The sequence below is a fragment of the Podarcis bocagei genome (assembly GCF_964188305.1).
Source record: "Podarcis bocagei genome assembly, chromosome: 16".
Classification (NCBI taxonomy): domain Eukaryota; kingdom Metazoa; phylum Chordata; class Lepidosauria; order Squamata; family Lacertidae; genus Podarcis; species Podarcis bocagei.
Genome location: NC_138142.1, coordinates 26,045,790 through 26,071,501, shown reverse-complemented (window position 1 = coordinate 26,071,501; position 25,712 = coordinate 26,045,790). Strand labels below are relative to the sequence as shown.

The window sequence follows — 25,712 nt, the reverse complement described above, 5'->3', positions numbered from 1 at the left end:
CTCAGGTGTTAGGAAGAGTTAGAAGCTGAGGAGAATTACTCTTTTTTCTGCTACAACAAGAGTGAAGATACTTACTCAGGACACATAACCACTGAGTCAGTTTGGTGGGCAATGGCACGGCAGATCCTTTCAGTGGTTCCTGGAAAAAAGAACAAAACACACAGAGAGACACTATCAGAGATTATTTGATAGGCTCCATTACAAAACCTCTTAGCCATGGGTAGGCAAACTAAGGCCCAGGGGCTGGATCTGGCCCAATCACTTTCTAGATCCGGCCCGCAGATGGTTTGGGAATCAGCATGTTTTTACATGAGTAGAATGTGTGCTTTTATTTAAAATGCATCTCTGGGTTATTTGTGGGGCATAGGAATTCATTCATATCCCCCCCCCCAAAAATATAGTCTGGCCCCCCCACAAGGTCTGAGGGACAGTGCACCGGTCCCCTGCTGAAAAGGTTTGCTGAACCCTGCTCTTAGCAATTCACATTGAAATCACTATGAGTTGGATCCAGTGTTAGTCCTACTAAAAGTAAACTTGGTGAAATTAACAGCTATGATTAATTCTGGTCTGCTTTTTTTTATTAAAAAAATATTGATTGTAGAAAACAACAACCACCTTTAATGGGTTTCCTCTGAGAAAAACTAAGTTGGACTGAACCATTGATAAATGGGGCATCGCCAGCTGAAAACCATTACCGGTATGTGGATTTTGTTCTCTCCTGATCAGTAGCTCAGATCAAGCAGTGTCAATGGGTAAAAATTAGAACAGAACCAAACAGACCTCAACCCACATTTCTGAGCATCTTTCTGCATTATTTCTGACCTTCTCTGGAATACTTTTCATAGAAGTCCCTTGGCGCATGAAGCGTTGGCCACAACGCTAGGATTACCACAGAACTGGTCACCCATACAACGGGAAGCCTCAGCCTCATTTTTAATTTTAATTTTTTACAATCCCATTCTGCCAAGTTCATTGAACTTACACTACCTACTGTTCAGAAACTGCAGCTGATGCAGAATTCAGCAGCCAGCTTGCTCATGGCGGTAAGACAGTTTGAGTATATAATGAAAATGCCTGCCCAACTACATTGACTGCCAATTTGTTTCTGGGCCCAATCCAAAGTACAGGTTTTGACCTATAAAGCCTGAAATGGCTCAGGACTACAATCGCCAACTGGCTTTGACTCCAGTGCTGCAGATGACCATGCTGTAAGATCTGGACTCCCTCCATGCAGACTGACGGTGTAAATATGTGAATAAGGCAGTTTCCTCCATATCTTCAGTTCTCAAAAGGAGCACTAACCCTGGGTGAGTGGACTAGGAGCCAACACCTAAGGGCTGTGGTCCCTTCGGCCTGAGGCATCTGATCAAGACTTGTATTTTAAAATGAGCTTAAAAGATATATTTGCAGATGTTTGTGTGTTTCATGCCAGGCATAAAGCAGCTGGCTGGGTGCTTTGGCAGTTGTTTGTCTTCCTGATCAGAGACCCCTCTGATTTATAGCAGTAGCAGGAGACACGCTTCTCAAAGTTGTAAAAGGAAATTACAGGCTAGGAGCAAAAGGTCATACTGACCATACATATTACAGAATACAATCAAGCTGCAAAAACACTAATTAAGAGTTAAAATAATACCAGGTGCCTCCCATTAGACTTGAGCCATATTTTCATAAGGTTAAAGGCCAAGAGCTAATAGGAACAGCAGCTGGCTTGAAAGGAGGTGTAAATTTTAGGGGTTGCTTTTGGAAACTGTTTTTACTAAGTTCCTTTCCTTCTAAAAAGCTATATATGTTAATGTATGAAATATATTGGCTTAAATGTAATTATGCAAAGGATTTAGAAAGTAAGAAATGTTAGATTCTTATTTCATTGATGGTGTGTGAGGTGGTGAACCCAAGATCTCTGTTTAAGATAAAATTTAAAACCATGAGCCATCTGTTTTAGCCATCTGTTTTGGAGTGAATAGGGCAATAGGGCAAAGATGATCTGGTAATTAAGGTGCCTTGTCGAGGCAAATGTAAGATATATGGCTACTTGTCTGCCATTTATGGATAGAAGTAAATATAGCTCTTTGTCTCCCATAAAAGGTAATAGGAAATGGGTGTATCTTTTATGATTGGTTCTAGCAAACAGCCAATAGGAATTTCAACCAGGCTGATTGGACAGAGGCAGCCAAAGGAGGAGCAAGGGGGCTGGGCTGAGGAAATATAAGTGCTGGCCATCAGGGCTGGAGTGGGCAGAGCTTTGGTATCCATATACCACTGTGTCTCTCATTTATTTGTCTGACAAATAAATTATTATTTTAATTTCTCTATTGCTGCGTTGAATATTTCATTCCAGCTAAGCGTTAACCACAAGCAGGGTGCTACAGGCCCTCCAATAAAATATTTTAGGGGAGCCAGTCCCCCCAAAATTGATGGGTATTGCCATTCCAATAGTGTGGGTGCACTACATCATGTGATCAATATGCAGGGCAGGGCTTACTTGCCCCCCCCGCAATATTTTATTCAAATGATACGAGGGCAGCACAAACCACCTCCACCCCTCCATAGCAAACATTTCAGGAACTTTACATTACAGTAGCACCCCAAATTCTCTTCAAAGAACATAGTGAACCATTTCAAAAACAATTCACAGAACTTACGGATGCTTCCAAATAGTCCACAGCCTCCATGAAAAAAGATGATTCCTCTCCTTTTCCCAGCAGGTGATGTTTTAGGCCAGTACACCCTCCCTGGCACTCCATCAAAATCCAGATCCTTTATGATCAGCTTTGGGTCCCTCATTACTGGAATGAACAGGCACGCGGCCCTGAGTAAGGCAAATCTATGGCAGATGCCCAGTTTTTCCAGAATTTCTGCCTGTTTGAACCAAAACATTTACCATTGATAATTAGCATCAAATCTTTTTCATATATATAGGGGGGGGGAGGGGAGTATTTGACACCCCCCCCCTGCTAAATTTGCCCTCTGATGAAGAAATGACCAGTCCATAATCTCTGACTTTTGTTGCCTGGGTTTCTGGGGTTTTTCCTGTTGTTGTTCTGTCTCTCGCAGCTACAATAAACCTACCATTAAAATTATGGACTGGTCATTTCTTCGTCAGAGGGCAAACAGGCAAATTTAGCAGGGGATCAAATACTTTCCCCCCTCACTCTGTGTGTGTGTGTGTGTGTGTGTAACATATGTCTATTACCTGTGGAATGGAATCCCCACATGTGAGGTGACTACACTGCATACTGTTTTTTGTTGCATCAATTAAGTGTTTTAAATTTGTTGTCAGCCGCCCTGAGCCCGGTTTTCTGAACAGGGAAGGGCGGGGTTTAAATAAATAAAAATTATTATTATTATTATTATTATTATTATTATTATTATTATTATTTCTTTTCCTTCCTCTTTGGATGGAGAGTGATTCTTCCTGAGCAGCACAGAAGTGAAGACCCTGACCATTCCACTTCCTTGTATGCTTCTTCTTGATGGACACCATGAGAAACCACACTAAGTGGGTGGTGTTCGGTGCTAGTCCTCCTCAGAATAAATCCACCTAGGTGGATATGAATATGGCCTGCTGGATTAGGGCAATGTCCTATCTAGTCCAGCATCTCACAGTGGCCAACCAAGTGCCCCAATAGGAAACCCGCAAGCAGAAGCTGAACACAAGAGCCCTCTCCCTTCCTATGTTTTCCAGGTTCAGAGCCTAGCCATGGAGGCTAGTAGCCACCCAATACCTTCTCTTCCATGAATTTATCTAATCCTTTTTGGAAGCTATTTAATTTGGCAGCCACCACTGCCTCCTGTGTGAGAGAGCTCCATAGTTTGAATATGTCAGGTGTGAAGAAGTACTTCCTTCTATCTGTCCTGAATCTTCCAACATTCAACTCCAGTGGATTCTCCACAACTTCTAGTGTCAAGAGAGAAGGAGGGGGGGGGGAGGACTTTTCTCTATCCAATTTCTCCCTGTCTTGCATAATATTATCATGTCACCTCTTAATGGCCTATCTGAAGACTATTCGAGAAATATTACAAACATTGCAGCCCTTTTTATAGGGGTGTAACTTCATCAGCGGTTGGCGCTGTGGTTTAAACCACCATGCCGCATGGACTTGTTAATCGGAAGGTCAACGGTTCTAGGCCCTGCAACGGGGTGAGCTCCTGTTGTTTGGTCCCATCTCCTGCCTACCTAGCAGTTCTCAAAAGCATGTTAAAGTGCAAGTAGATAAATAGGTACTGCTCCAGCGGGAAGGTAAATGGCATTTCTGTGCACTGCCCTGGCTTTGCCAGAAGCGGGTTAGTCATGCTGGCCACATGACCCAGAAAAACTGTCTGTGGACAAATGCTGGCTCCCTTGGCCTGTAAAGTGAGATGAGCACCGCAGCCCCAGAGTCGTTTGCGACTTAACTGTCCTGACAGTTAACTGACTTAACTGTTAGGGGTCCCTTTACCTTTACCTAACTCATCCCTGTGATATATGTAAAAAAACCTTACCAGTATAAGTCCATATCCTAGAAAGAAATCGAAAAATAGTAACTTTCCACGACAGCTGATTCCTCGAGGCAGCTGCATCCTGATAAGGCGATAATAAGCTCCCCATGCAAACAGCAAGAAATGAATGAAAATGGTCATGTATAATATCAGTGTCCACAGACTTCCACCAAATGCCATTTCTCTCAGAGGCACAGACATAAGGACGTCGCCTTAGCTAATGCCCCTGGCTTTTATAGGACAACATTCGATGTTACATGCAAGAGAGCATTGCCAGCCAACCCACTTAAATCCTAATTGAGAATACTTAAGAATTGAATATCACTGGGTGTGGGTGTATGTTAATTGGTGTAAATCTGCCCAACCTCTCCTCCTGAGGGAGCTGCTTTGCTTCAAGGCAATACCTACCTGCTGTCATCCTGCATTCACACCAGTCCAGCATCTTGTTTAAAAGATCAGAGTACAGTATTGTGCTGCAGTGACTTATATAAACGAGACAAACATTTTATCATGCTTGGTGGACATGTAAAAAAGTTAATTAAAAAAATTGGATACAAATGCATGCATTGATGTGGAGAATTATGAAGATTAAGTTCCAGCTGAAACCAGAACTCTTCCTGCTTGGTCTTAGGGATATACAATTAGAAAATAACTATTTTTTCAATATATGATTATGGCAGAAGACTATTGTATGCACAAAGATGGAATGACACATGACTGAGTCTTCTCATGGAAGAATGGTTGTTAAAATTAACAGACTTAGCCAAGATGGCAAAATTGACATGTTTAATCAGAGAGAGGTCATTGTTAACATTTACTAAAGATCGGAATACTCTCATAGACTTTTTGCATGAAAAAGAAAAAATGACATATGGATTTGGAGATTGAAGGTAATACTCTGTTATAGAACGTGGTTTTGTTGGGTGACATATTGCCATGAATGAAGTACCTATAGTTTATATACAGTATAGTGGACAGTTGAAGACTTGGAAGTTTTTAAATTTCTGTATTTTATCTTTTCTGTTTTCTCTTTTAAGTTCTTTTCTATCTGTTTCTTCTTATGCCACTACCGAATTTCAGGAGGGGGTGGGGTTGCGGGCTCACGACCCCGCCACACTCCCGCGGGGCTGGCCCCAGCCTCGCGGGAGCCGGGGATTCCCTTTATTAGCATACTCACGCACCGCCAGCCAATCGGCTGGCGGCGGGGGCGGGCCTTCTATGGGCCATTTAAGGTCAGGGCAGCCCTCGGCTCGCCCCTTTTCTCTTCTTTCCCAACGCGGTTGCATCCTTCCGTGCACCGGAATTCTTCGGAGCGCTATTGGTCACCTCGTGGAGCCTGGAGCCTTTCTGCCAGCAAGCCTTAGCCTCATAGGATCTTCGTCTGCCGCTCGCCCTTTTTTTTATTAGAGCTGAAATCACTACCGGAGAGTTTTTCCGTCTCGCATCGCAAGGGTTCGAGGGCAGAAATCGCTGGTGGCCTGGGGGGGGGGCTTATTCTCGTAGGTCGCTTCAGCAGTGTGAGCTACAGCGGCGTGAGCTAGCAGCGGTTCTTCCATTGTCCCTGCAAGCCCGCTACAGCAGCTACAGCGGCGGGAGCTGCCAGCTGCGCGCGCATCCCGCCGGCCAGCTGATTGCGCTCTGCGGCCTCCCTCCCGAGCCTCCCTACTTCGCTGCAGTTCATCAACCCTCCCCACGCGGCGTTATTGCGATTCCAGGAAAACGGAGTTTTCATCTATCTGATCAGGTCGTATCCGTAATTTCAAGTTTAATTCAGCGAGTGCCTATACAGCCAGTCGTGGGGGGCGTGGGTTCGCAGTTTGCGGCTGCGTGCAGGTTCAGTGCTGGGATCTCAGGGTTGCTGGTATTCTGTTCGCTGCTGCAGGGGCTGTATTTTGGCATTGTGTCTTCGTGTTTTCCCTTACCACCTGATTATTGAATTTACGTAAAGTCACAGCTGTTGCGTGGTAGCGAGCCTTTGACCGTTTAATCAGCCCTCCTGGCCAGTCGACGGCCGCCATTTTTATACAGGCGGTAGTGCGTGGGAAGCTGTGCTGCCGGATTGCGTACTGCTCCGTTGCTAGGCGACCGGCGCCATTTTGAGTACCACGTGGCTTGCCTGGCGGCCGCCATCTTAGTAGAGAGAAGCTCCGTGGGACTATTCCCTTCCTTTGCAGCCTGCGATTCTGCCTTTGGCTAGAACAAAAACGCAATAATTAAATCTTCCCTTTAAGTATTAGCTTCTTTCCTCGGCTTGCAGTGCCTTAATCAAGGGCCTCACGTGCCAGTGTTCATTTAATCTAAAATTTATTTAACCGGCAGTGCTCTGTTCCTCTTAATTACTTTTCTAATTTAATTCTAATTTAAAGAAGTTTTTCAATTAGATAGTGGGATTATATTTCAGAAGCAACCAAGCGATTTAATTGCATAAGTGATTTAATTGCTCAGGAGTTTAATTCACAAGGCAAAATAAATAAATAAATAAATAAAATTAAAAAAATAAGAAAGAGATAATACATTAATAATAATAATAATAATAACAACAACAATAATAGATAAATAAATAAATAAATAAATAATTAACAAAACAAAACAAAACAGAACAGAGCAGAACAAAAGAAATCAAATAAAGCAGGAACCTAATAAGTGGCGGGTGGCGGGCGCTGTGGGTTAAACCACAGAGCCAGGACTTGTTGATCAGAAGGTTGGTGGTTCAAATCCCCTCACACACTCACACGCTCTCGCACATACACGCACATACGCTCCCGCTGATCCTGCTTTAACATGGAAAGCAACGGCAATCCTCAAGCGCCTCAGCATGGCAATGCCCTAGTGCCAATGGCGCCTTGTAACCCCCAGGCGTTGGCACAGCTCTTTTCCGCACTTCAATCATTTTACGCGCAATGCAGGTCGCCTATTACCCCTTCACCTAACATAGTGGAAGTGTCTCAGGATTGCATACCTGATACTCCTCCCAGCCAGCAGGGTCAGGCAGGTCCTTCCACAAGCGCAGCTAGCACGGAACAGCAAGCCACCGGCAGGCCCCAGACATGCCTGCAGACTGCGCGTGCGCAAAAATCTAAGGCAGGCCCTCAGATGGGTAAGGCATCCGCGCAAAAAAATTCTAAGACTGGTACAAAAAAGGCTGGGCCTTCAGTGCCGGCCCGTGCTGCGCCCCGTCCAGAGGTAATAGATGTTCCCAGTGTTTTTCAGGATAACCCAGCTCAACAAAGTTCTTCGGACGGGTCAACATCTGAGGAGGAGCTTCCTCCGCAACAGGCGGTCCCGGCGGTCGGTAACCCAGCGCCGCGGAACGCCGGTTCACGTAGTGGGAAGCGAAAGTCGAAGAAGAAGCACAGGTCCAAGAAGAGCAGGAAACAGGACACATCGGATTCCGACGAGGAGACAGGTACTTCTTCTTCCGAGGAGGATAGTGACGCGCCTTTGGGGACGTACTGGGGGGAGGGGGAAGACACAGGAGTCCCCCTGTGGGTGCACGAAAGGAGGGCCAACTCACATCGGAAGGCCTTCAACGGCACCCTTGATTGGAAAGACGGGGCTTTAGTGGAAGACGTTAAAGTCTCTACTCATTTGGCCACCGACTTTGTCCCGGGCAACCACCTTACTAAGAGAAAGAGGGATAAGATCCTGAATGGTGACTTCATTGATATGTTTTCCCTGCTACCCCCAGTGCAGGTTAAGGGAAAAGGGGAGAAAAGGAGATACTATGGTAGGAAAAGATATAGGTCACCCAGAGTCGAACGTACATTTGAGAATTGGCTTAACGGCTATCAGGTTTTTATGGCAGTAGTGACAGGTTGTTACCCAAAACGGGGCATGCACCTTGCGTCGTACCTGGCGCACGTCAGGAGGACGCGGGAGCTGGCGGGAGATGAAGCCGCCATATCGTATGATGAGGACTTCTGGAGGAATGCCTCGCTACTGTCGTCCACACGCTGGGACCAAAGGGACAATAATTGCTGGATGGAGCATGTGGGCCCCAATATCGAGAAGAAACCCCTGGATCAGTCTAAATCCGGTAAGGTGGAGGCAAAACGCCGGAGACATTGCTGGGACTTCAATAAGGGGGCCTGTCAGCGCACCGCATGTAAGTATTAGCATGAATGCGATAAGTGCTTGGGCAGCCACCCCGCCATTCACTGTTATAAAGGGAAACAGCAGCCCTTTCGTGGTGGCAGGGGGCACCTCAGCCAGGGGAGTCGGGGTCCCCCCGCCGGACCTTCAGGACCCGCCCAAGGGCCTGCTGGGTCTCGATACTAATCGGTCTTTAGGTCTAGCACACTCTCCGATAAAGTTACAGCCGTTGAGAGCGCTGCTTGATCTCTACCCAAATAGACAAGCTGCCCGTATGCTGAATGAAGGGTTTTCCCAGGGCTTTAGGATCCCTGTTTTTTGTACCCCCAATGCGGGATGCCCTCCAAACCAAAAATCAGTTCTAGAGAGACCTGACATCGCCCTTAAAAAGATCCGGAAAGAGATTACCGCGGGGAGGGTCGCTGGGCCCTTTCAATTACCCCCTATCAAAGAGCTGCATATTTCACCATTGGGCATTGTCCCAAAGAAGGCCCCGGGGGAGTTTCGTATGATACATAACCTTTCATACCCCAAGGGAGCCTCTGTTAATGACGCCATTCCCCAAGAAATGTGCACGGTGAAATATGCGTCATTCGATCAAGCAGTAAAGTTGGTTAGGGGATTTGGCAGGGGCGCCTTTATGGCAAAGTGCGACATCGAGTCTGCATTCCACCTTCTTCCCGTTCACCCAAAGGACTATCGCTGGCTCGGTTTTAAATTCCAGGGTGCCTACTTCATCGACAAGGCGATGCCTATGGGGTGCTCGATTGCCTGCGCCGCTTTTGAGACCTTTAGCACCTTCCTCGAATGGGCATTAAAATTTAGAACAGGCATGCAGGGGGTGGGGCATTACTTGGATGATTTTATTTTGGTGGCAAGTAGCGAGAGCGATTGTGGCACCCTGCTCCAGGCCTTCGAGTCCCTTGCAAACGAACTGGGGGTCCCTTTAGCAAACAAGAAGACAGAGGGCCCGGTTACCACCATGACCTATCTGGGTATCGAATTAGACACCCTTGCCCAAACTTCGCGCCTACCGGCAGAGAAGTTGTCCGCCCTTAGATAGCTCATAGATCAGATGCTGCCGTTAAAAAAGGTAACCCTGAGGCAAATTCAATCACTCCTGGGGCACCTTAACTTTGCCTGCCGCGTGATCTCCCCCGGTCGCCCCTTTTGCGGCCAGCTAGCAAAGTTGTCCGCAGGGCTACAGTCTCCACACCACAGGGTACGCCTCTCTAAGGCGGTGAAGTCAGACCTACAGGTCTGGCTGCGTTTCCTAGACGGTTATAACGGCATTTCATTGTGGCAGGACCGTATGGCCTTGCGATCTGACTTTCAGGTGCATTCGGACGCGGCGGGCTCTCGGGGGTTTGGTGTTTACTTCAGGGGTCAGTGGTGCGCCCAACATTGGCCCACCTCTTGGCAAGGTAAACCGATCCTGCGCGATTTGACATTCCTGGAATTCTTCCCCATTGTAGTAGCAATCCATATTTGGGCAGACCAGTTCAGGAATCATAGAGTGTGTTTCTGGACGGACAACCGAGCAGTGGTGTTAGTTCTCAACAAGCAGTCATCGCATTCTCCCAGAGTAGCATCGCTCCTGCGCTATTTTGTCCTTTCCTGTCTCCAGCTAAATCTCCATGCCTCTGCCAAGTTCGTCCCAGGTATCGATAACAACATCGCGGACGCTCTATCTCGTTTCCAGATGGAACGCTTTCGCTCATTGGCACCAGATGCGCAGCTGCAGCCGCAACCGTTTCCGGAACACCTCTGGAGTATTGGCAACGAGAAGCAATAAAGGGAGTATTGTCAGCCTTGGCACCTTCAACCCTAAGATCTTACAATAAGGCTTGGTTAGATTTCACAGCTTTTCACAGGAAAAAGGAGCGATTCAAGCCAGGCAGAGCCCCTTCCAAGTCTGAGGTCATAGAGTATATGGTCCACCTTCGCGACCTTGGCCGGGCCCCTAAAACTCTTAATATCCATTCGGCAGCGATATCCTTCTTCTCTAAAGCCCTATTTTCCATTGATCCCTGTGCACACTTCGTGGTGCGGAAAATGTTGGAGGGCTGGCGCAGGTCACGGCCGCCAGGCCCGGATGTGAGAAAGCCCATAACTCTCGATATTCTCACACAAATCCGCATGAAGCTTAGGACCATCTGTTGGTCAAAATACGAAGCCAGGTTATTCTCTGCGGCATTTTCCTTTGCATTTTATGGCGCCTTGCGCATCGGAGAGGTGGTCTGCGAGGACCGCCCAACCGGTTCAAATAGAGGGCTATTGATGGGGGACGTATCGATAGCCAGCTCCCACGTGATTTTGAAAATCCGCAGCTCTAAGACCGACCAGCTCGGCAGGGGGGCTATGATTCGCCTCCAGGCAACTCAGAAGCCTGGTCCTTGCCCGGTAAAAGATGGCGCAAAATATCTGCGCGTGAGGCCTAATTCCGGTGGCCCCTTTTTCTTACATGCAGACGGTTCCCTCCTATCTAAACACCAGTTCACGAGGGTCTTGCGCAAAGCGATCGCAGCCATCGGTCTTCCACAGGAGGAGTACGCTGCACACTCCTTTCGCATTGGGGCAGCGACCACCACGGTCCACATGGGTTTGCCGGCCGAAAGGATAATGGATATGGGGCGTTGGAAATCTAACGCGTACAAGGGTTACATCCGGTAGCTTCTCTAACCCCCCCGGCCTTTTTCCCTAACCCCACGCCGAACTCCCCCCTGACCTGTCACTAGTAATCTACATTCCCCTGACCTGGCCCTCTTATTCTCTCATTCCAGGTATCGGTGTGGTTCGGTTGTGGTTTATCGGCCACAGCATAGTATACTGGGCCAAGCAGCGTGCAGAGAACAGGGGCTGGGATGCTGAACTGCGGTTACCCAGCAACGTCGAAGTGTCTTGGATCTCTAGGCGTGGTATGCGCTGGGAAGAATTCTTCCCGGCAGTTGCGGGAAAAATCGCGGCAGAAGGCGCTCCCGGCGCTCTGGTCATTCAACTGGGCGAGAACGACCTGGCTTACAGAAAAGGGGTGGACCTAATGTGGAACATTATCAATGACCTTGAGGGGTTGAAAGCCTCCCACGATAACATCACAATATTTTGGTCATCTTTGCTGCAAAGGAGATGCTGGCGGGACGCGTGAATCCCGTGGCCGTGAATAAAGCCAGGAGGATCGTGGAGTGCTCGGTGGCGCGTAGAGTGGTTGCATTAGGTGGACGGGTCATTGGGCACCCGTGCATCCAGTATGACAACTTACCACTCTATCGCGGGGATGGCGTGCATCTATCTGATGCTGGCAACAATATCTGGTTAGCAGACATTTTTCAGGGCATTAGGGATTGGTTACAGGCTGAGGGTATTGGCGGCGAGCCGCTTTGATGCGGCCCGTGTGGCGGTAGGCATTGGCAGGGGTATTGTCATGCAGATGAGATCGGGGGGGAGGAGCGCCATCACCTCCCCCAAGGCTTGGAGAGTAGTTCGTTAAAGGACTCCGAGGGGCGTCGCCTCGTCCGAAACATACGGAGGCTAGGGCCTAAAGCGCGCCCCCGAGTGGTAACCCCTCGGGGAGCGCCTAGGGATATGCATCTCGGGTGGCTCCCCCTGTTGGTGCTTAACCCTCACCGGTTAGACCGGTTAGTCTGGTAGGGCCAATGCCTAAAGCCAATACCACTCTTGCTGTAATCAATAAAGTTGTGGCCATTTTCGCCCATTAACCTAAATTCTGGTGTCCTGTGTCTTCATTTATCCATCTGTGGTGGGGGAGGGAATAGCCACGCAATCGTTTTCTCTCATTCCCCCTCCTTCCTTTCTTTTCTCCTCCTTTCCTTTTCCGTTTCCTATTTCTCTCTCTTTTTATTTTATTTAGGTTAATGTTGGATAAAAAAGATATTTGGTCTTAAGTTTTGTATCTCTTTTTATAAACTCTAATAAAATTTATTCTTAAAAAAGGGAGCTCTTTGCTGTCTGTGACAGAACCACTGACCAAGGGTTCAGAATGCTTGTTTCCCCTTCATCTCTCAACCACCTCCTGGTTAACATCTTGAGCATCTATGCTCCCACTGTGTGCTCTGACATATGGACCAAGGACCAGTTCTGTGAGGTGCTAGACCACGCTATCAGGATGTTCCCAGCCTGCAAACACCTATTCCTGCTGGGAGATTTCAGTGCTGGAGTTTGGGGTGATCATCACACATGGGGCAATTGCATAGGTGACTTTGGTATAGGTAGCATGAATGAGAATGGACAAAAGCTGCTTGAGGTGTGCTTGCATCACAGCCCCTGCATCACAAACACCCCCCTGGACAGGACAGAATCCCAACAAAAATGTTGAAAATACGCCTCAACTCCTCTCTCATGATGCACCTCCATGGCCTTCTCTTGCAGTGTTGGGAAACAAGACATGCACAGTTCCAGCATTGTGACCCTCTACAACAGTGATGGCCAAACTTGGCCCTCCAGCTGTTTTGGGACTACAGTTCCCATCATCCCTGACCACTGGTCCTGTTACCTAGGGATGATGAGAGTTGTAGTCCCAAAACAGCTGGAGGGCCAGGTTTGGCCATCACTGCTCTACAATATCAAAGGTGACCACCTGTCAGGGACCGTGTTGAGGAGGGCTGCACAGAGGAGGAATGGTGGGAGCCACGCCCTCCCCCTGATCCTGAATCTTTCCAGGAGCAGGAGGACAGTATAGATTTGGAACAGTGGTTTGCAGAGGGACATAGTTCAGAAAGCATAAGCTGGGAAATACTGAATGGGGAACAGCTAGGACAAGAAACACTGGAAGATTAATAGGGATGGAGGCGGTTAACAGATTCACAGACATTGGACAGCATTCCTCCACCCAGCCCAAGGTCAATAAAAGCTTAGAAAGTCTCAGAACAGAAAGCGCAACAGGTACAAGAGCAGATTATAAGATGTAGGAGTGACACAGAATATTACTTCCGGCTTGGTTCTATGGAAGACGGCTAGAAATTTCATCACAGCCGTACGCACAAGATATCAGAGGCTGAGATGGGAGTAATCAGCCTCCCTACTCCCCCAGGGTCAGGGGTGGCAGTCTCATCCGCCGTTTGTCCAACACCTGGCCCCAAGTTTGGAATGAATGAGGGGGCATGGGGCACTGGATGGAAAGCACTGTGCGTTTCTAGACAACTCTCCAAAGTCATCTCTTAAAATGAGAAATTGGATTTAAGTTTTGGACATGCTCTGAGTGAGGAGGGAGAAACAGTGATTCATGTGATGGTCAGCGGGCTTGACTACTGTAATTCGCTCTATGCGGGGCTGCCCTTGAAACTGTCCCAGAAACTCCAGCGGGTGCAGAATGCTGCAGCAAGGCTCCTCACGGGGTCTCTGCCATGGGAGCATATTCACCCAGTGCTTTTCCAGCTGCACTGGCTCCCGGTGGAGTACAGGGTCAGATTTAAGGTGCTGGTTTTGACCTTTAAAGCCCTTCCAGGCTTAGGACCCTCATACCTACGGGACCGCCTCTCCCGGTATGCCCCACGGAGGACCTTAAGGTCCATAAATAGCAACACCCTAGAGGTCCCAGGCCCTAAGGAAGTCAGATTAGCCTCAACCAGAGCCAGGGCCTTTTCAACACTGGCTCCGGGCTGGTGGAATGCTCTGTCTCATGAGACCAGGGCCCTGCAGGATCTCATTTCTTTCCGCAGGGCCTGTAAGACAGAGTTGTTCTGCCTGGCGTTTGCCTTGGAATCAATTTTATTCCCTCCCCCTCTTTCTTTTTTTCCTTTCTCCTCCTGTGATGAGGCTGCATTTTAATCTTTTAATCTTTTAATGTCGTACTTTAATCTTGTTTTTTAAGTTGTATTTCAATCAACTTGTTTTTATTATAGGTTGTTAGCCACCCTGAACCCGGTCTTGGCTGAGGAGGGCGGGGTATAAATTATTATTATTATTACTCTGCTAATTAATTCAGTCACTGAGGTGCTAAAAAGGATTCGAGTGGAAGAAGGATTATCATCTGTGTGGAGCGGGTTTGTCAGAATGGAAAGGGGGGCGAGGCTTTTTTGTTTCACTTTCAAATTTTGCTTTCTATATTACTTGGTAAAATCCCCTCTGGAAAGACCAACTACCTGATTATTATGTGTTACGGAAATTATGGGGGGGGGGCACATCTTTAAAGTTAAATATTACAAATATTATGCCTGAATATATCCTTCCAACTTGACAGCTCAGGGAAGTCACCTAGCTTTAAAAAATAATATAAAATCATCTCCTTTCCCAGTTCCCCCCATTCCAAAGCTATTTTCCCCTTGCAAAAGGACTCCAGGAAGTTCTCAGAGGTGACAATTGCTGGGCTCATTGTTAGCCAAAGGAAGCCAAATCTCATCACCTGACTCGCCATAGGCTCCAGACATGCAAAGGAACTTCTATTGTACTTTTGGGTGGTGGGTACTTAAGACATATTTGTCTATGCCAATCTTATACCTGAGTCTTGCCCTGCCATGTCTGCTTATGCTAATCTTGTACCAAGGACTTGTCTGACATGTTTGCCAAGGTTAACCCCTCCCCTTCGAACTGTATTCTGGGATGTGGTGGGAAAGTTTTAAAAGTCTTTGTCAGCCCATCCTCGGGGTTCAAAATTTGCTCTTTGAACCTATTGTGCAATAAACTTTGGTCTACAGCTATTTGCTCCGGTTGACTGGACTCCTTCCGCAGGGACCCGCTGGCTCTGCCCGACGAGCTGGGTGACTGAGCAGCCTCACACCCAGATTTTTCCTTAACATTATGTAAGCAAATGAGACTGGGAAAGTTTGGCATTTGTCGATATAATATGGTTCTAATAATTATTAACTCTGTGGAAATGGTTTTACAATGAAAGTTAAGACTTCTGGCTTGCTTGGAAGAGGATGAAATATTCCTCGGTTTGATTTACCGTATTTTTCGCCCTATAGGATGCACCGGCCCATAGGACGCACCTAGTTTTTTGGGGGGGAAATCAAGGGGAAAAAAATTATTTCCCCCCCAGGTTTGCGCAGCCATCCCCAAGCTAGAAGAGGGACACGGAGCGCTCCGTCTCCCTCTTCTGCCTTCAGGGACAGCTTGCCCCGCTGTCCCCCGAGTTTGTGGGGCTGGCGGGGGGAGAAGCAAGCTTGCTTCTCCCCCCGCCAGCCTCCAGATCAGGTCGGGGAATAGCGGGGTGGCGGCGCTCCGTCACCCCCTATCCCCCGAGCTTGTGGGGCTGGCGGGGGGGAAGAAGCAAGCTTGCTTCTCCCCCCTGCCAGCCTCCAGATCAGGTCGGGGAATAGCGGGGTGGCGGCGCTCCGTCACCCCCCTATCCCCCGAGCTTGTGGGACTGGTGGGGGGGCAGAAGCAAGCTTGCTTCTCCCCCCCGCCAGCCTCCAGATCAGGTCGGGGAATAGCGGGGTGGCGGCGCTCCGCCATCCCCCTATCCCCCGAGCTTGTGGGGCTGGCGGTGGGAAGAAGCAAGCTTGCTTCTCCCCCCGCCAGCCTCCAGATCAGGTCGGGGAATAGTGGGGTGGCGGCGCTCCGTCACCCCCTATCCCCCGAGCTTGTGGGGCTGGCGGAGGGGAAGAAGCAAGCTTGCTTCTCCCCCCCTGCCAGCCTCCAGATCAGGTCGGGGAATAGTGGGGTAGCGGCGCTCCGTCACCCCGCTGTCCCCAGCTTTTGGGCTGCAGGCTGCTGCCTGCAAGCCTTGCCAGCCCGCGGGACATCCCGCCGGGCTTGCAAGACTTGCGGATAGTTTCCTGAAGCCTGGAGAGTGAGAGGGGTCGGTGCGCACCGACCCCTCTCGCTCTCCAGGCTTCAGCGAAAGCCTGCATTCGCCCCATAGGACGCACACACATTTCCCCTTCATTTTTGGAGGGAAAAAAGTGCATCTTATAGGGCGAAAAATACAGTACTTATCACCACAGAAGCAACATCTCATTAACAACTGGAGAGACGTCAAAGAATGCTGGATGTTTGCCCAGGATTTATGGCTGAGAGATGCGACGCAGTTCTAAATCAGCAAGCGGCCACGAACAGAAGTTGGGTCTGACCAGCTTGTTGAATCAAATTAGATAGCCATAGGGGAAGGTAAGACTTTAATATTCTATTTCTTGATTTTTGTACTTCCAGGTTTACCTGGTGATACCTTCCCTGGAAAGGCTAAATGTTTGAATGACATCTGGTCTGGGAGAAGTGCTGGACAGAAGCCTTGATTTGATTTTATCTGGACTGAGTGGATTCGGCAGCTGCCTGTAGTGGGAAGATTTTTGGACTGACATGGCAGAAACACCAGTTTGTGAAGAGATGCTCCTTATTGTCCTTAGGAAGACTTCCAGTACTGATATGAATAATAGTGGTGATAATGGACACCCCTGTCTTGTACCTTTCGTAATCTCAATATTTTCTGTTATTATATTATTTACTATAAATTTTGCTCTTTCTTCAAAGTATATCGCTTTTATTCCTTTTTTAAAAAATTGTCCAATGTCCATTAACTCCAAATTCTTTAACATAAATTCCCAAGATATATTATCAAAGGCCTTTTCCGTGTCCACAAAAATTAACATCGCCTGTTTTTCATTTCTGGCAGTCAGATACTAAATTATATTTAAGAGATTCCATATATTGTCTTTCATCTGTCTGCCATGTAGAAAACCTGCTTGATCCTTATGAATTATTTCATTCAATATTTTTTTTCAATCTATTTGCCAATATACTTGCAAACAATTTGTAATCATTGTTTAATAGCGAAATCGGCCTGTAATTCTTTACTTGTGTTAAGCCCAAATCCTGTTTTGGTATTAATGTAATATATGCTTCTTTCCATGTTTCTGGTAGTTCTCCTTTTCTTAATATATTATTCATCACTTTTTTCAACGGTACGAGTAGGGTGTACTTCATTTCTTTATAATATTGTGATGGCCTGGGAATCGGATTCAGAGGCTGAACCTGAGGAATCCCGCCTCCAGGACCAGCTGAGCCGGGGCTGGGGCTTGAACCTGAAGGGCCCTCACCTGTACCGGATCCTCAGGAGCAGACACCAGCTGAATATGCCCTGGCTCCGGAGGTGATCGAGAACCCATTGCCTGCAGGTGCTCCACTCTCAGCCCCATCAGGGGATGGTGAGGTTGCCTCTCGGTCGAGTAACCCTCCAGCCTCTCCTGAGCTGCAGGGGCTCAGGGCAGAGAGGCGGAGGGAACTAAGTTCTCGCAGGAGGAATGCTCGCCTCCAGGCCAGGAGAGGCGAGTCACCTGTGGACCGGGACCACCCTATGCCTTGGGGCAGATAAAAGCTGGCCAGCCCCAGTCCCAGGTTGCAGGAGCAACGTTGTTGCTAGCCTGTTCCTGCCTGCACCCTGTCCTGCTCTTCTGACAGAGTTCCTGACCACACCCGACTCCTTGCCTTGGACCCCGCTTCAGCCTTGATGGACAGCATCCATACGACACCCTCGACCTTGGACTGGACTCGGACCACGCCGCAGGGTAACCCCCTGGGACCAGCACAAATATTTTGCTGTAAATCCACCCGGTCCTGGTGCCTTTCCACTTTTCAATTCTTTTATTGCAGCTTTAATTTATTCTGTTTCATTTAGGTCATTCATTCAGTCCTTCTTTTCTGTCAGTATTTGTTGCACCCCTTTTCGTCTCAAGAAATCTTCTAACTTCTTTACATCATCTTTCCCAGCTTTCTTATATAATTGTCTATAAAAATTCACAAATCCTTTCCTAATTTCTTTCGGATTATCTATTTCTTTTCCTTCCACGATAATTTTGTTAATAGTGTTCTGTTCTAACAAATTAGACCGTAAAAATTTGGATTTTAACAAATTAGAAAGTAAAACTTTGGAACTAAGTTTTTCTTTTTACTTTAGGATTGGCACAATGAGGAACAAAATTTCCCTCCACAGAAGTGGAAGACTGCCATTTCTATAAACATTTTAAGAACTCTACTACATGCTGCATACATTTCTGTGTGCTCGGGAATTCAAGTGGCCCCCAACCAACAAGGCCCAATATTCCATGTAATCCATCTGGAAGATGGTGATATGTCACTGGCACACCGTGGTCCTCTAACCGCTTCTTGTATAACAGCCCATCATCCCGGAGAACATCATATTCACAGGTTAGAATGAAAGTCTCCGGGAGCTGGCGGATTATGTCATCCTCTGCTACAAGGGGGCAAAACATTGTCTCACTACCTCTTTTAACTTGTTCATAAAGTTCTTCTGAAAATGGAGCAGGTTCTACAGGAACATAGCCCCTAGCTTTGAATTCTTCCGGAATGTTACCAGCATTGATCCATTTTTGGTATTTCTCCCTCAAATCAGGAGGGACATGGGCGCCTTTCAGAACTCCATCTACATTCATTGTCTTCCCAGTGAGATATGTCAAACCAAGACTGACAGCTCTTTTCCGGAACAAGGGAGGAACTGAATGGTTTTGCTGATAGGATGGCAAATTGAAGTCAATTCCTTGGAGGAATGGGTAAATGAGGACCTGAGCTCGCACTCTTGGGAGGTCCTCTCTGGTCACCAGTTCTTGACAAATGGCTGCAGCATATGTGCCTCCACTACTCTCCCCAACAATGGCAATGCGGCTGGGGTCCACTCCGTATTCCTTTGCATTCTTCAGAAAGTGTATTGTAGCTGTTAAACAGTCCAGCACAGGGACTGGATAGGGATGCTCAGGAGCTAAACGAAACCTAAAGAGAAAATAAGGTATCATCAACATTCAACATTTTCCTGGAGCGCATTTGGCATTTCCCCTTGAATTGGAAATCCTTTTCACCTCTAGGGCCACATTCCTTTCTGTGAAACATTCTGGGCCCCAGAGACCAAAATGGAAAGCAAATGCAAACTTTCTCACTGGACAAGTAGGCTGGCTCCTGCACACAGCCACACATTCCAGCCAGGCAGATGCCACTCAAGGAGGGTGCAAAAGAGGGGCAATGGTGGGGGGTCTGGGGTGAGTTCAGAGAGGGAAATGGAGAGGCCTGGAGTGCAGCATTCAGCCCCTGTGCCTGAAGTTTTCCACCTGAATATGCTAGTTCAGCATCCCATTCTCAGTGGCCAGGGGTCAATCATTGGAGAAACTCCCCAAGCAGGACATGAGTACAAGAGCCCTCTTCCCTCCTGCAATTTCCAGCAAGTCTTATTCTGACCATACGGACAGACTATAGCCATCATGGCTAGAAGCCACTGGTAGCCTTAAACTCTTAAATTTGCTTAAACCTTTCTGAAAGTCATCCAAGTGGGAGGTTATCCCTGCCCCCTGTAAGAGTGAGTTCTATAGCTTAACTTTGAACTCTTTGAAGGAGTACTTTCTTTTATCTGAAACTTCCAGCTTTCAAGCTTTCCACATGTTCCAGTGTTATGAGAGAGCAATAAAAAAACTTTGCCCTAGCCCAGCCATAGGCAAACTCGGCCCTCCAGATGTTTTGGGACTACAGTTCCCATCATCCCTGACCACTGGTCCTGCTAGCTAGGGATCATGGGAGTTGTAGTCCCAAAACATCTGGAGGGCCGAGTTTCCCTATGCCTGCCCTAGCCACTTCTTCCATGCCATTATAAACTTCTATCTTCTGAATGCTTCCTTGATTTCATTTTTCATCTCAGGATCTCCCTGAGTGTCTTGGTCAGGGGGATGAGAAATCGGGTCCATTTCCTGGTGGGGCCAGGTTGCGGTCCAGCTGCCTAACCACTCACCTCAGCGTTGGGGCGGGATTAACATCCCGCATCCCACTGGGAGAGACCCTGGCCATGTCAGGTTGCCAGGCAGCCAATCGGGTCACTTGGGGGCGTGGCCGGGGACGATTTAAGCCATGGCGTGATTCGCTGGCTTCCTCTTTCAGCCTCACGCCTTTCTTCTAGGCTTCACATAGGGGCATCTGGTTGGCCACTGTGAGAACAGGATGCTGGGCCAGAGCGCTCATGCTCAGAGGGAGTGGGCCCCAAGGCAGAAAAATCTAAATACAAAAATGAACACCCATTCCACAGGTTGTCAAAAATCACTATGTTTAAAGCTTTGTCAGGTTTTCTCTGGGCTCATGTGCGAGGAAGGGTTGCAAACTATGGGGAATTGCTCTTTTTTCCTGATAGAACGAGCATGAAGATACTTACTCAACACTTACAACCACTGAATCAGATTGTTTGGCAAAGGAACGGCAGGCCCTTTCAGAGACTCCTGGAAAAAAGGACACATCACACACGGCCTGCTGTGAGCAATTATTTGTTACACTGCATTACAAAATTCCTTGGTCATTCACATTGAAATCACTGTGAGTTGAATCCAATATTACTTCTGCTGAAAGTAAACCTGCTGAAATTAACAGATATGATTAATTCTGGCATGGTAATTAATTTTTTACGTCACAAAATGTATATAACACTTTGTTATGTACTGAAGTTCTCACCCTGGGCTAGCAGGGGGATACTGTAGATAGTTATGCAAATGAAGGATCGAAAGTGACGTTCAGTGATTGGATAGTTTGTATGCAAATGAAGGATCGAAAGTGACATTCAGTGATTGGATAGTTGTAGAAAGTTGCTACAGTTACGTTGTTCTGGAGCTCTATATAAGCAGGCTGACTGAGCTCTTCAGTTCAGTTCTGTTCTGGCCTCTGAACAAACAAGAGCTGTTTGAAGAATCGCTGTGTCGTCTGATATGTTCGCCCACAACTTAACACACTTGATTGTGAATCTCCGCTGGAAAATCTACATTAGATTGAACCCTTTATAAATGGGGCGTCACTAGCTGAAAACAAGTATGTGGATTTTGTTCTCCCCTGTTATTTCTGATAATCTCTGGAAGTCCTTTCATAGAAGTCCCTTGAGGCATAGAGAAACTCCTTTGACATTATAAGGATTTATCACTGACCGAGATGCGAAGAATTACAACAGAACTCAGCACCATTTCCTGCAATCCTATCTTGCCATGTTCATTGAACTTAAATTGCCTACAGTTTGGAAACTGCAGCTGCTGGAGAATTCAGCAGCCCATTTGCTCAAGGCCACAAGACGGGTTCAGCATATAACGCCAATCCTGGCCCGACTGCATTGGCTGCCAATTGGTTTCCAGGCCTCCAAAGTGCTGCTTTTGACCTATAAAGATTTAAATGGCTCAATACCACAATACCTCAAGGACCACCTCACCCCATATGAACCAGTCTTGACCCTGCAATCATCATCTGAGGCCCTTCTTCATGTGTCTCCTCTGTGAGAGGCCCAGAGGGCAGCAACAGGAGACGGGGCCTTTTCTGTGGTGGCTCCCCATTTGTGGAATGCTGTCCCCAGGGAGACTCACTTGGCACTTTTATTACATATGTTTAGGTGCCAGACAAAAGCATTCCTCTTCTCTCAAACCTTTGGCTAATTAAACAATCTACATCCTTGTAAACTGTCTGTTGGGAAGGGTTTGTTATTGTTTCTTATTATGGCATGCAAGGGAGTATAGAAAAAGAAATATAATCAGTGCTCTTTTCTGGGGGTACACAGGGGTACGCATATCCCTAAACATTTTTGAGAATCTTTGTACTTTTATCCATTTGCTGTATTTATCTTCCCCGCTTTGAACTATAAAATGGTGATTTTCTTGAGTCAAATGAGAGTACCCCTAACCATTTTTTCAGAAAAAAAGCACTGATTAATAATAATAATAATAATAATAATAATAATAATAATAATAATGGGGTAGCAGAAACCAACCTCCACCCCTCCATAGCAAACATTTCAGGAACTTTACATTACAGCAGCACCCCAGATTCTCCTCAAAGAACATCATGAACCATTTCAAAAACAATTCACAGAACTTACGGACGCTTCCAAATATTCCAACACCTGGATGAATGAAGATGATTCCTTTCCTGTTCCCAGCAAGTGTCCTGGGCCAGAACACCCTCACCGGCACCCCATCGAAAACCAGGTCTTTTATTATCAAGTTTGAGTCCTTCATTAATGGCGTTAACTGGCCCATGGACCTCATAATGGAATATCTATGGCAGATGCCCAGTTTTTCCACAAGTCTGACCTGTTTAATCCAAAACATTTAGCATTTATAATCGGCATTACATAATTTCTATCTCTCTCTCTCTCTTTCTCTCTGGCATATGTCTGTTGCCTGTGGGATGGAACCCAGGCATATGAGGCTACTAAACCGTATATCCTTTCCTTCCTCTTTGGATGGAAAATGGTTCACCCTGGGCAGCACAGAAGTGAAGACCCTGCCCACTCCCCTTTCCTTGTACGCTTCTTGTTGTTGTAGTCCTTAAGAATCACACGGAATGGGTGGTGTCAGGGAACTGCCATCAGAGGGAAGAGGAGAGGAAAGTCGCTCCAGTGATGCAGGGGAGGGAACTAGCAAGGAGAGAGAGAGGGCTTCCACGGGGGAAACAAATCCAGGGGACACCAGGGAGAAAGGGGAAGCTGAGAGTAAGGCGGAGGGGAGGCTCAGAGACTCTTCCAGTGAAATCAGCGGAGAGAGCACCGGACCTCCGCTTGGCACGCCCACGCTGCGCAGAAGGCTTCCACGCAGAGAATCTAGGAGGAGACTTGGAGTCAAGCAACTTTTATGTTGGAAGAAATTTAGGTCCCGCCCACTGACGGATTCTGCCAGTGACTAAGACAGTCGTGTTTCAAGGGCTGTCAACCAGGGAAAGTTTTAGCTATACGGCTAGCTTGGAGCAGTTTGCAGTTTACGCACAAGCAACCCCAATTCCCATTACAGGTGGTATTCAGTGCAAGTACTACTCAGAATAAATACATTGGAGTGGACAAGAACCTAAGCAGGGCCTGGTGGATTAGGACGAGGGCCCATCTAGTCCAGCATCTCACAGTGGCCAACCAGCTGCCCCAATGGGAAACCCACAAACATGACCCAAGCACGGGAGCCTTCTCCCTTTCTATGTTTTCCAGGAACTTGTGTTCAGAAGCATTGCTATCTCCATCTCTAGAGCCAGAACATAGCGATGACCAGCCATGGCCTAATCCTCTTTGGAAGCTATTCAACTTGGCAGCCGTCACTGCCTCTTACATAGCTTCAATATGTTCATGAGAGGGTCATAATTTTACATGTTATGTAAAATTTAATAAATTTCTATCATGTTGCCTCTTGCTCGCCTTTCCTCTAAACTAAAATATTTCAAATGTTGCAGCCCTTTTTAGAGAGGTGTCCCTTCATCCCCGTGATATATGTAAAATAAACTTACCAGTATCATGACATATCCCAGTGAGAAATCACCGAGTAGTACTAATGCACGGCAGTTCATTCCTCGAGGCAGGTGGGTCCTAGTAAGACGATAATAAGCTCCCCATGCAAACAGCAAGGAGTGAATGAAAATGGTCATATATAATATCAGCATCCACAGAGTTCCACCAAATGCCATTTCCCTTCAGCTCAGAAGCACAGAGACAAGGACTTCACCTTAGCCAATGCTGGTGCGTTCTATAAGAGAACCACCTATGCCATGTGGGGAAAAACATCCTAGGCCAACCCACATAGTTCTCAGTAGAGAATAAAACAAATAGTTTAGTAATGTAGTAAAACATTGAAGCTCTCCTGGATTCCTGGAAGACACTGTTTTTCCTCACACAGGGTGTGGGTACACGTTGGTGGGTGTGAATTTGCCTATCTTCTCCTCCCAAGGGAAGTCGTAAATAGGAGTTTGCCTGCCCTCCCACACAAAATCATTGTGCCTCTTCCCTCCCTGAGGAGTTTATCAGGGATAATTAAAAGGGGCGGCACATCGATGTAAGTGGGGCTGGCTGGCACGACACTGCAATGGCATCCTCCCAACAGGAGGGTCACTGCAACTTTCCAGAACAGTGTGGTGAGGAAAGAGGTTTGGCGCTGTGCAGGCTGACCAATGGGAGCCAATCCCACCCAGTCTATAGCTCTTGCAGAAATCAGTTTGCTGCTCACACAGCTCCACTTTCCATTTATATAGTTCGTTTATTTATTTATTTATTTATTTATTTATTTATTTATTTATTTAAGCTTCCTCTGCTTATACAGTTTATGGACCTGAGTTAGCCATGCCCATTCTCGTCTAAACTGGATACAGCTCAATGGATGTGGAACACATTCTCAGGTGTTCTCTCTCTCTCTCTCTCTCTCTCTCTCTCTCTCTCTCTCTCTCTGTCCCAACAGTTGTTATTGGTACTAACTGAAGATTCCAGACCATTTCCAAATTCAACTCCATGCATAACATGTTGCAGTAATCCAAATGGAAGGTTGCAAGTGTTGATTAGTCCTCAAGATAATGCTGCAGGCCAGCACCTAATGCCATGACACCATAGGGTGGAGGTGATGAGCGCAAGGAAGGAAAGCCAACATTGCTGTGGGGGAAAGGGCACAGAAGAAGAGCTCCCTTGTGACAGGCCTTGTTTGAATCAGAAAGGATTGTCTTACTAGCACTCTTCAATTTCAGTGTTTGGGGGGAGGAGAACTTTGGGCCCCTCGGTGTTCTTTGGGTCTCAACCATGGGTCCCTAGATGTTCTTGAACTACAACTCCCATCATCCTTGAGCACTGGCCATGCTGGGTAGCCATGATCTCCTTCTCGTACGTCTCCTGGATGGTGCCAACTCTTTCTCTTATGGGCTTTCTGTGAAGAGGAAATCCCCCTTCTGTCTTTACTATGAGGGAAGGAGTCCCTTGCCTCTTTGTAAACCCATGAGAAGAAGGAAAAACTCAGTTGACACAGAAAGGAGCATTACTCATCCACGTGTAGCATGTGGGTGAATGAGAAGTCCCTGCCTCAGAACACTGGGCCCTGTCAGAGAAGAAGTCTGACCTGTCTCCTCCTGGGCGGCCATCTTGTTCTGGGGTGGCGGAAGCAACAGGCAAAGCCATCACAGCTATGACACACCTCAGAAGGCAGGGATACCTAAGCATGGTTGAGGAGCACCACTCGTGACACTTGGGGACGGCAATATGGATTGTTTGCTGGGTCTGGACACTTCCAATAGCGAGCCCTCAGAATCCTGCCCCTCATGGTTTGCTGTATCTTGAAGAGCTAAAAATAGGACAGCTCGAGCTGCTGCCAGCCTGAGCCAGGGAAAGAGGTGTGCGGGCGCACGGGGCTGCCGCCACTGCCCCTGTGCACCTCATTGCCCAGCTCAGGCTGGCATCAGCCACGGCGTACACAGTAGCTGGAGCCAGAACCACCCGA

At 47.4% G+C, this 25,712-nt stretch overlaps 2 protein-coding genes across 5 annotated transcripts in view; both read right to left on the bottom strand.

The window, feature by feature from the left end:
* Nucleotides 1-14,444, bottom strand: part of LOC308576324 (arylacetamide deacetylase-like 4) — a 135,376-nt gene extending 120,932 nt beyond the window's left edge. For 2 of the 3 annotated variants that reach the window (XM_081175575.1, XM_081175574.1), the window contains exons 1-3: nt 4,483-5,536; nt 2,643-2,859; nt 76-139 (exon numbers count right to left, since the gene is read on the bottom strand). In XM_081175575.1, coding sequence (XP_081031701.1) covers nt 76-139; nt 2,643-2,859; nt 4,483-4,680 — 479 coding nt within the window. In that variant the 5' untranslated portion in view covers nt 4,681-5,536. Of the gene's footprint in view, nt 1-75; nt 140-2,642; nt 2,860-4,482; nt 5,537-12,348 lie in introns of those variants that run through there. The other variant, XM_081175576.1, reaches the window with a different exon arrangement.
* Nucleotides 14,445-17,611: 3,167 nt separating this feature from the next.
* LOC308576336 (arylacetamide deacetylase-like 3) lies at nt 17,612-24,447 on the bottom strand. 2 transcript variants are annotated; one of them, XM_081175591.1, is made up of 4 exons: nt 23,749-24,447; nt 22,358-22,571; nt 20,666-20,729; nt 17,612-19,248 (listed from the first exon to the last, which is right to left on the bottom strand). In XM_081175591.1, the coding sequence occupies exons 1-4, from the start codon at nt 23,923-23,925 to the stop codon at nt 18,474-18,476; spliced, it is 1,230 nt and encodes a 409-aa protein (XP_081031717.1). In that variant the 5' UTR covers nt 23,926-24,447; the 3' UTR covers nt 17,612-18,473. The 2 variants fall into 2 exon arrangements, with proteins under 2 accessions (XP_081031717.1, XP_081031718.1); XM_081175592.1 differs by lacking the exon at nt 23,749-24,447 and adding an exon at nt 20,252-20,511 and having other exon boundaries at nt 22,358-22,421.
* Nucleotides 24,448-25,712: the final 1,265 nt, after the last annotated feature.

Coding starts and splice junctions, on each gene's coding strand:
- LOC308576336 (XM_081175591.1), bottom strand. CDS start 23,925: ATGGCATTTGGTGGAACTCTGTGGATGCTGATATTATATATGACCATT. Junction 22,572..23,748: donor TGGGATATGTCATGATACTG/GTAAGTTTATTT, acceptor TGGATTAAACAG/GTCAGACTTGTGGAAAAACT. Junction 20,730..22,357: donor TGGAATATTTGGAAGCGTCC/GTAAGTTCTGTG, acceptor CCTTTTTTCCAG/GAGTCTCTGAAAGGGCCTGC.